This window comes from Sebastes umbrosus, unplaced genomic scaffold (assembly GCF_015220745.1).
Source record: "Sebastes umbrosus isolate fSebUmb1 unplaced genomic scaffold, fSebUmb1.pri scaffold_132_arrow_ctg1, whole genome shotgun sequence".
Lineage (NCBI taxonomy): Eukaryota > Metazoa > Chordata > Actinopteri > Perciformes > Sebastidae > Sebastes > Sebastes umbrosus.
The window spans coordinates 17,501-27,500 of record NW_023618460.1 but is presented as its reverse complement, the minus strand read 5'-3'; the positions used below and the strand labels follow the sequence as shown (position 1 = coordinate 27,500).

At 46.5% G+C, this 10,000-nt stretch overlaps 1 protein-coding gene across 1 annotated transcript in view; it reads right to left on the bottom strand.

Annotated features, from left to right (window-relative positions):
* The window catches only part of dnajc1 (DnaJ (Hsp40) homolog, subfamily C, member 1), a 20,794-nt gene that overhangs the window by 4,777 nt on the left and 6,017 nt on the right, over positions 1-10,000 (bottom strand). The window contains exons 7-10 of the mRNA XM_037763002.1: positions 2,188-2,272; positions 1,555-1,718; positions 1,217-1,336; positions 964-1,012 (exon numbers count right to left, since the gene is read on the bottom strand). Of these exons, the coding sequence (XP_037618930.1) occupies positions 964-1,012; positions 1,217-1,336; positions 1,555-1,718; positions 2,188-2,272 (418 nt within the window). The remainder of the gene's footprint in view (positions 1-963; positions 1,013-1,216; positions 1,337-1,554; positions 1,719-2,187; positions 2,273-10,000) is intronic.

Sequence of the window (10,000 nt, the reverse complement as noted above, 5' to 3'; positions counted from 1 at the left end):
GTAGAACCTTGGTAGAACCTTATACTGAGAGAAGAACCTTATACTGATAGTAGAACCTTGGTAGAACCTTATACTGAGAGAAGAACCGTATACGATAGTAGAACCTTATACTGATAGTAGAACCTTGGTAGAACCTGTTACTGAGAGAAGAACCTTATACTGAGAGTACAACCTTATAGTGATAGTAGAACCTTATACTGAGAGTAGAACCTTATACTGAGAGTAGAATCTTATACTGACAATAGAACCTTATACTGATAGTAGAACCTTATACTGAGAGTAGAACCTTATACTGAGAGTAGAATCTTATACTGATAGTAGAACCTTATACTGATAGTAGAACCTTGGTAGAACCTGATACTGATAGTAGAACCATATACTGTTAGTAGAACCTTGGTAGAACCTGATACTGAGAAAAGAACCTTATACTGATAGTAGAACCTTATACTGATAGTAGAATCTTATACTGTTAGTAGAAACTCGGTAGAACCTGATACTGAGAGAAGAACCTTATACTGATAGTAGAACCTTATACTGAGAGAAGAACCTTATACGATAGTAGAAACTTATACTGATAGTAGAACCTTATACTCTTAGTAGAACCTCGGTAGAACCTGATACTGAGAGAAGAACCTTATACTGATAGTAGAACCTGATACTGAGAGAAGAACCTTATACTGATAGTAGAACCTTATACTGATAGTGGAACCTTATACTGATAGTAGAACCTTATACTGATAGTAGAACCTGATACTGAGAGAAGAACCTTATACTGATAGTAGAACCTTATACTGATAGTAGAACCTTATACTGTTAGTAGAACCTTATGCTGAGAGAAGAACCTTATACTGATAGTAGAACCTTATACTGATAGTAGAACCTTGGTAGAACCTTATACTGAGAGTAGAACCCGATACAGGCAGTAGAACCTGATACAGGCAATAGAACCACAGTAGAGTTTACCTGAGGTGTGGCTCACGTTGTCTTTCGCCTGTTTGACTTTAGTCGTCACCTGTAGAAGGAAACAGATTCAGTCAGTTTCTGATGTCGAGGAACCGTCAACATTTAATATTTGTTCTGTTTCAGATGGACATCAGGTCTCTCTCTGTGTGTCCAGGTCCAGGTCATTCTGGATAAGTACCTGAGTCTACGGGACACTGTGAACCTGATGTCCATCGCCCCGCCCCAGTATGGTCTAAAACCAGGAGACACTCACATCGGTCACCGATCTTCCCAGTTCATGAGCGATCTTCTCCCAGCGACCCGGAGTTCCTCCAGGGAATTTAACCATCAACCTACTGAGGAGGCTGAGCTCGTCCTCCGTCCAGTCTGAAGCCTGAGGACACAAACACAGAGACATCTGTCCAGCTGTCTCTCACACCTGTACTTCAGTCCAGTCTGAGGACAGCCTGAGGACAGCCTGAGGGCAGTCTGAACACAGACTGAGGACAGTCTGAGGACAGCTAGACTCTCGTTGTGATGTCTTTAGTCTTACTACAGCAGGACTCGTTCAGAGTAATCAGAGTAACATCAGAGTAATCAGATTAATCAGACCTTCTTCTTGGCAGCTCTGCGGTCCTGCAGCCAGTCGTCCATCTGGTCCTCGATGTCCTCGATGGACGTGTCCTGGTCGTAGCTCTGGCAGGTCGGGTTCTCTGATGATAGCTCATAAACAGGAAACTCCACCTTGGGCTTCTTGACCTTCGGCCTCTTCTCTCCTGAACGGAGGACAGACAGGAAGTTAGACGACGTGGTCGGATCAGGGACGGAGCTCTGAGTCTGGACCGGTCTGAACCCAGTAGACCAGATGATCCCTCTGAGTCTGGACCGGTCTGGACCCAGTAGACCAGATGATCCCTCTGAGTCTGGACCGGTCTGAACCCAGTAGATCAGATGATCCCTCTGAGTCTGGACTGGTCTGGACCCAGTAGACCAGATGATCCCTCTGAGTCTGGACCGGTCTGAACCCAGTAGATCAGATGATCCCTCTGAGTCTGGACCGGTCTGAACCCAGTAGATCAGATGATCCCTCTGAGTCTGGACCGGTCTGGACCCAGTAGACCAGATGATCCCTCTGAGTCTGGACCAGTCTGAACCCAGTAGACCAGATGATCCCTCTGAGTCTGGACCGGTCTGAACCCAGTAGATCAGATGATCCCTCTGAGCCACGAGACCAGAACTACTTACTGGGGACAACTTCCTGTTCAGCTTCAGCTTCTTCTCTCTGCTGCTGTTTCATCTGCTGGTAGTCCTCATAGTACTGCTTCACCTCCTGCAACACACAGAGACCAGGACTGAGACCAGGACTAAGACCAGCACCAGGGTCAGGACTAAGACCAGGACTAAGACCAGCACCAGGGTCAGGACTAAGACCAACACACAGAGACCAGGACTAAGACCAACACCAGGACCAGAACTCCGTTTCAGTTTAACTCTGAGTTAAGTTTGTGTGTGCTGAACATAAAAAGCTCCATGGCAAGAGGTAGCCTCCGTTAGAACCGTAGAGATGCTAACAGTTAGCCTCCGTTAGAACCGTAGAGATGCTAACAGTTAGCCTCCGTTAGAACCGTAGAGATGCTAACAGTTAGCCTCCGTTAGAACCGTAGAGATGCTAACAGTTAGCCTCCGTTAGAACCGTAGAGATGCTAACAGTTAGCCTCCATTAGAACCGTAGAGATGCTAACAGTTAGCCTCCATTAGAACCGTAGAGATGCTAACAGTTAGCCTCCATTAGAACCGTAGAGATGTTAACAGTTAGCCTCCGTTAGAACCGTAGAGATGCTAACAGTTAGCCTCCGTTAGAATCATAGAGATGCTAACGGGTAGCCTCCGTTAGAACCGTAAAGACGCTAAAAGGTAGCCTCTGTTAGAACCGTAAAGACGCTAACGGGTAGCCTCCGTTAGAACCGTAGAGATGTTAACAGTTAGCCTCTGTTAGAACCCTAAAGATGCTAACAGTTAGCCTCCGTTAGAATCGTAGAGATGCTAACGGGTAGCCTCCGTTAGAACCGTAAAGACGCTAAAAGGTAGCCTCTGTTAGAACCTTAGAGATGCTAACGGGTAGCCTCCGTTAGAACCGTAGAGATGCTAACGGGTAGCCTCCGTTAGAACCGTAGAGATGCTAACAGGTAGCCTCAATTAGAACCATAGAGACGCTAACAGGTAGCCTCCGTTAGAACCGTAGAGATGCTAACAGGTAGCCTCCGTTAGAACCGTAGAGATGCTAACGGGTAGCCTCCGTTAGAACCGTAGAGATGCTAACGGGTAGCCTCCGTTAGAACCGTAGAGATGCTAACAGGTAGCCTCCATTAGAACCGTAGAGACGCTAACAGGTAGCCTCCGTTAGAACCGTAGAGATGCTAACAGGTAGCCTCCGTTAGAACCGTAGAGACGCTAACAGGTAGCCTCCATTAGAACCGTAGAGATGCTAACAGGTAGCCTCCATTAGAACCGTAGAGACGCTAACAGGTAGCCTCCGTTAGAACCGTAGAGACGCTAACAGGTAGCCTCCGTTAGAACCGTAGAGACGCTAACAGGTAGCCTCCGTTAGAACCTTAGAGATGCTAACGGGTAGCCTCCGTTAGAACCGTAGAGATGCTAACAGGTAGCCTCCGTTAGAACCGTAGAGACGCTAACAGGTAGCCTCCGTTAGAACCGTAGAGATGCTAACAGGTAGCCTCCGTTAGAACCTTAGAGATGCTAACGGGTAGCCTCCGTTAGAACCTTAGAGATGCTAACGGGTAGCCTCCGTTAGAACCGTAGAGATGCTAACAGGTAGCCTCTGTTAGAACCTTAGAGATGCTAACAGGTAGCCTCCGTTAGAACCGTAGAGATGCTAACAGGTAGCCTCCGTTAGAACCTTAGAGATGCTAACGGGTAGCCTCCGTTAGAACCGTAGAGATGCTAACAGGTAGCCTCCGTTAGAACCGTAGAGACGCTAACAGGTAGCCTCCGTTAGAACTGTAGATGCTAACAGGTAGCCTCAGTTAGAACCGTAGAGACGCTAACAGGTAGCCTCCGTTAGAACCGTAGAGACGCTAACAGGTAGCCTCCATTAGAACCGTAGAGACGCTAACGGGTAGCCTCCGTTAGAACCGTAGAGATGGCACAGACTGAAGGAACAACACGGAGCCGCTACCTGCAGGGATAGGCATTGGGGTTGGGTGCAGTGTGTGCCGGGCGGCAGGCAAAGTCTGGGTTCTAGGTGTGCTGACCCCCGGCATCACAGACCGGCTCTAGGTATGTAGAACGTCACCTCTCTGGTGGGGAAGGAACCGGAGCTGCTGCGGAAGGTGGAGCGGTGTCAACTAGATATAGTTGGGCTCACCTCCACGCATAGCTCTAGTTCTGGAACCAATCTCCTGGAGAGGGGACGGACTCTCGGGTGAGAGGCGCCAGGCGGGTGTGGGGAGTTCCCCCCGGAGAACCAGACGGTCGCCTCTCTGTGACTACGAGTCTCTGACTGCTGTTTGTGCTTATGCACCAAACAGCAGCTCAGAGTACCCGACCCTCTCTGAGTCTCTGGCCGGCGTCCAGTATATTCAACTCTATTTATTTTTGTATAGCGTCAAATCACAACAGAAGTTATCTCAAGACGCTTTATATATAGAGCAGGTCTATGACCGTACACCAGAGTTTAGAGACCCAACAAGATCCACCAAGATCCACCAAGATCCACCAAGATCCACCAAGCGTGCTGTGGCCAGGAGAAACCTGGAGCAGAACCGGGCTCTGGGTGGGCAGCCATCTGCTGAGACCGGCTTGGGGGGGGAAAGAAAGAAAGAAAGAAAGAAAGAAAGAAAGAATAGAGAGAGAGAGAGAGAGAGAGAGAGAGAGAGAGAGAGAGAGAGAAGCAGCCACAATAATAGCCTAGCAGCTGTAATAGCTAATACAAGTAGGACTAATAACACCAAACCAATAGTGGTGGATGGAAAGAGTGATAATACAACTATTGGATCGGAATTGATGTCATTGGGTCGTCCCCAGACGGGCTTTCAAGTGGAGCTTCCAGCTGTCTCAGTCCACCATACATCTGGCTAGCTCGCCAGCACTGTCCAGCATCTGTCCTCAGTACGTCCATGTGTGTTGGTGTGGGACGTCCCTGTGATCGATGCCCGTGCGTTGGTTCCTGCAGCATCAGCAGCTCGCTGGGAGCTCTTGATGTCTTTGGCAGTGACCGAGAAGTGTTATTCTCCAGACTGCCACTCTGTCACTAAGCCTTGGTAGTCCCCCCGTTAGCCTTGGTAGTCCCCCCGTTAGCCTTGGTAGTCCCTCGTACAGGCACCGGACGCTGCAGCAGATGCAGTCACAATCCAGGTGACATCCAGATCCAGGTGAAACCCCGCTCCAGGTGTACCCCTGCTCCAGGTATAACCTCGCTCCAGGTGTAACCCCGCTCCAGGTGTAACCCCGCTCCAGGTATAACCTCGCTCTATGGTTACCTGCGAGACACAAGGAGGCACAAGGACTCCCGGGAAGGAATGAAATTACTTGGTACCAGAACACCCTACGCCAACGATCCAGAATCGACTTTGTGGTCACATCATCAGATCTGCGGCTGGTTGTTTTGGACACTCGGGTGAAGAGAGGAGCAGAGCTGTCAACTGATCACCATCTGGTGGTGAGTTGGATCAGATGGAGGGGGGAGGCTGCCGGACAGACCTGGTAAACCCAAACGTGTAGTGAGGGTGAACTGAGAACGTCCGGCTGAGGCTCCTGTCTGTGAGGGACATAGAATCTGAGCGGGCCATGTTCAGAGCTTCCATTGTGGAAGCGGCTGCTAGGAGTTGTGGCCAGAAGGTCGTCGGTGCCTGTCGTGGCGGCAACCTAAGAACCGGAGGAAGGACGTCAAGCTGAAGAAGGATGCCTCTTCAGCCTCAAGGAAGTTCTGGCAAACCGTTAGATGACTCAGAAAAGGAGGGATTGGGTCACGTGATGCGGTCATCGTGAGGAGTCGTTTTTCGCCGACCTCCCGTCACCACCAGATACAATTTACAATTTAAAGTTACTTTTTGACCCAGGACTGTTGGACAACTGTACTTTTCAAGGTGGTAGGTGGCGGGAGGGTGACAGAAGTTGATCTGGATCTTTAGGGGTAAGTTATGGGATCTAGATTTCTCTCCTGGTTTGGTGGAATGTTACTTCTCAGCTTCACGCACCCAAATGTGTTCACCATTTGTGATTTTTGTTGTGTTTTCTTTGGGAAAGTGTTCGATAGGCTCCAGCTGTCAGGCTTTGTTTTTGAGGGTAATGTTTTGTGTTTTATTTTTTGTTATCCTGTTCCATTGTTTTCAGTTTTCTCATGTAATAAGATGTCCTATCTCTCATGTAAGACTAGATCTTATCAGACTTCTCATCTTAGTTTGGGTTTTGTAAACCCATTTGCAAATATGCTTCCACCCATTTACCTTGTTAGTGGTTGTACTTATGAGTGATCTCAAAATTACCTCGCTAAATGTTAAAGGTTTAAACCATGTCGTCAAGCGCCAAAAGATTCTTACTTTACTAAAAAAGGAGAAGTGCCACATCGCCTTCTTACAGGAAACCCACCTGTCCGATCTGGAACATATTAAATTACGTAGAAATTGGGTTGGGCAAGTTTTTTATTCCTCCTTTAAATCCAACAGTCGAGGTGTGGCTATTCTCTTACATCGCAGCCTTCCTTTTACATTGGATAGAACAGTAACCGATAAAGAAGGCCGTTATGTGCTTATTTCCGGATACATCTATGGAGAGCACATTTTACTGGGTTGCATTTACGCCCCCAATATATATGAATCTACCTTTTTTCCCAAACTTCTGGCAGACATGTCTGACTTTTCTACCTCCTTTACTTTGATAGGTGGTGACTTTAATTGTACCCCTGACTCTACTGTCGATCAATCTCCTCCTAGGCCTATTCCTTCTCGCAAAAGTCTTAAACTTGCTGAATTTTGTACTGACTTGGACTTGAATGATGCATGGAGAGTTCTTAACCCAACAGGCCGGGACTATACCTTCTTCTCTAGGCCTCACCAGTCCTTCTCTAGAATTGATTTTTTCCTTTCTTCCAGGACACTTTTAGATAGAATTAAAGACTGTATTATAGGAAGTCAGACTATATCTGACCACGCCCCTATCAGTGTAACCATTGGTCCCCCGTATAAAGACCCGTCTTGTAGACACTGGCGCCTGAGCCCTTCCTTATTAAGCAGCCCACCCTTTGTTGATTTCCTTAGTAAAGAACTTAAACAATTCCTTGCTGAGAATAAATCACCTGAAGTGAGTTCTACTACTTTGTGGGAGGCGGCTAAGGCTTACCTTCGTGGGGCTATCATATCCTACACATCAGCACAAAAGAAAAAGGCTCTCAAAACCCAGTTAGAGTTGGAGAAGAAAATTAAGGAGTTGGAGGGAGAATTTAAAAGTTCTCCATTCAGGTCCATTGGGGAACAGTTGGATGCTACGCGTTCTGCTTTAAATCAACTGCTAACAAAGAATGCAGAGTCTTCAATATTTTTTGCAAAACATAGGCTCTATGAATCAGGTAATAAACCAGGTCGCCTGCTGGCCCGTCTGGCCAAGGGGGGGAGCGGTTCAACCTCAATATCGGCGCTCCAAGACACCAATGGAGTTAGATGTCACAAATCTACTGAAATAAATAAAATTATGAAGGTCTTTTATCAGAAACTCTATTCATCAGATGGTCTCACCTCTGAGGAGACAAGGGGAAGATTCCTTGACAAAATAAAATTACCAACTCTCTCAGATGACCAAAAGGAAGGCTTATGCAAACCAATCACAGAGGAGGAGGTTCTGGAAACTATTCAGGTACTTAAAGGAGGGAAGGCGGCAGGGCCTGATGGGTACTGCCCAGAATTTTATAAAAAACTAGGGAATATCATAGTAAGCCCTCTTACAGACATGTGTAGAGATTCTTTTGAAAATGGCTGCCTCCCCTCAACTCTTAATCTAGCTAATATCTCCCTTATTCTGAAGAAGGGCAAACCCCCCCGACCTATGTGGTTCCTATAGGCCTATTAGCCTTATCCCGGTAGAAAATAAGTTGCTTACTAAACTACTTGCTAGGAGGTTAGAATTACTTCTGCCCTGTATTATTAATCCTGACCAGACGGGTTTTGTTCATGGGCGCTACTCACATACAAACATTAGACGGCTGTTGAATATTATCCAATTTACTAACCATTTTAAAAAGAAGGCCCTCGCCATTTCTTTAGATGCCGAAAAGGCGTTCGATAGAGTTGAGTGGCACTATCTATATGACGTCCTTGAGAGGTTTGGTTTGGGGGGGGATTTCCTTAAGTGGATCCAAACTATTTACCACTCCCCCACGGCCTGTATTATAACTAATGGTCTGCGCTCGGGCTCCTTCCCTTTGGAAAGGTCCACACGCCAGGGCTGCCCTCTAAGCCCTCTGCTCTTCGCCATCGCTCTCGAGCCGTTGGCAGAAGCCATTAGATGCCATGGAGATGTGAGGGGTATAGCTGTCGAGGGTGCCACTCACAAAATTGCGTTATATGCTGACGACATCCTTTTATTCCTTACCTCTCCTGAAATTTCTGTTCCCACCATCCTAGCAATAATAAACGAATTCAGCTATATCTCGGGCTACAAGATAAACTTTAGCAAATCCGAGGCTATGCCCCTGGGCAGCTTCAGTGATACCAGCATGTTAGTTAATTTCCCTTTCAAGTGGTCCACTGCTGGTTTCACGTACCTAGGTCTAAAAATATCGCCAGATAACCACGACTTATGGAAATTTAACTTTGCCCCTGTACTTAATACAGTGAAACAAGATCTGGTTCGGTGGCATGATCTTCCGCTTTCACTTATTGGTCGTGTTAGCCTGATAAAGATGAACGTACTCCCTCGACTTCTATACCCTCTACAAATGTTGCCACTGCGCATCTCCAAAAAAGTTAACAAAGACTTGGAGAGATCCTTTTCAAAATTTATTTGGCACGGTAAAAGGCCGAGACAAAAGTTTAGTTCTCTGCAGTTGCCCAAAGAAAAAGGTGGTTTAGCGGTACCCAACATGCTCTTTTACAACTGGGCCTGTCACATTCGTACTCTTTGGACTTGGTTACACTCATATCTTAGGCTCGAAACTTGTGTAGACTCTTGGGCGTGCTCCCCTGAGTCCCTGTGGAGTTTGGTGACATGTGGACCGGAAAAAATTAAAATGAACATTAAGAATAACCCTTTAATTATCAACTCTATTAAAGTGTGGCGGGAGATCTCCGATTACATGGATAGACGAGGTGTCAAATCCATGCTGTCTCCCATCTGTAATAATCAGGAATTTTTACCAGGCTTGAGGTTTTCTTTATTCCACTCATGGCGTGACAAAGGGATTCATGTGATAGGGGACATGTTTGAGGTTAATACCTTGATGTCCTTTCAGCAGCTTCAAGACAAATTTAATCTCCCTAAAGATCACTTTTTTGCATATTTACAATTAAGGCATTTTGTTAATACACTTGTAAAGCCTACAGAGGACATTTCCATCTATAGTGAGGCAGAAAAGTTTATCCGTGAGCAGAAGGGTTTTAAGCACGGAATATCCCGTTTCTATTCTGTACTTTACTCTCAGGATAAATATGACACGACCAAATTATCACGCAAATGGGAGGGTGACCTGGGTAATGACTACAATGAGGAAGACTGGCGGGAGGCAGTGCACCTGGTGCAATCAACCTTCACTTGCAACAGGCTTGCGGAGATTCAATATAAAATATTACATAGGCTCCATATAGCCCCTGTTACCCTCCACAAAATATCTCGAACCATCTCTCCCATTTGCGGTAAGTGTAACACAGACCTTGGGTCCCATTACCATTACTTTTGGGGGTGCAATCGGATTGCTAGATACTGGAATCACGTAGCCCGAGAACTGAGCGGGATCTTTAAGACTACAATAAGAAAGGATCCAGGGTTATTTTTACTGGGTTTGCCCTCTAAAGTAGTTTCTCTCTCGAGAAATCATTACAAATTGCTGGAC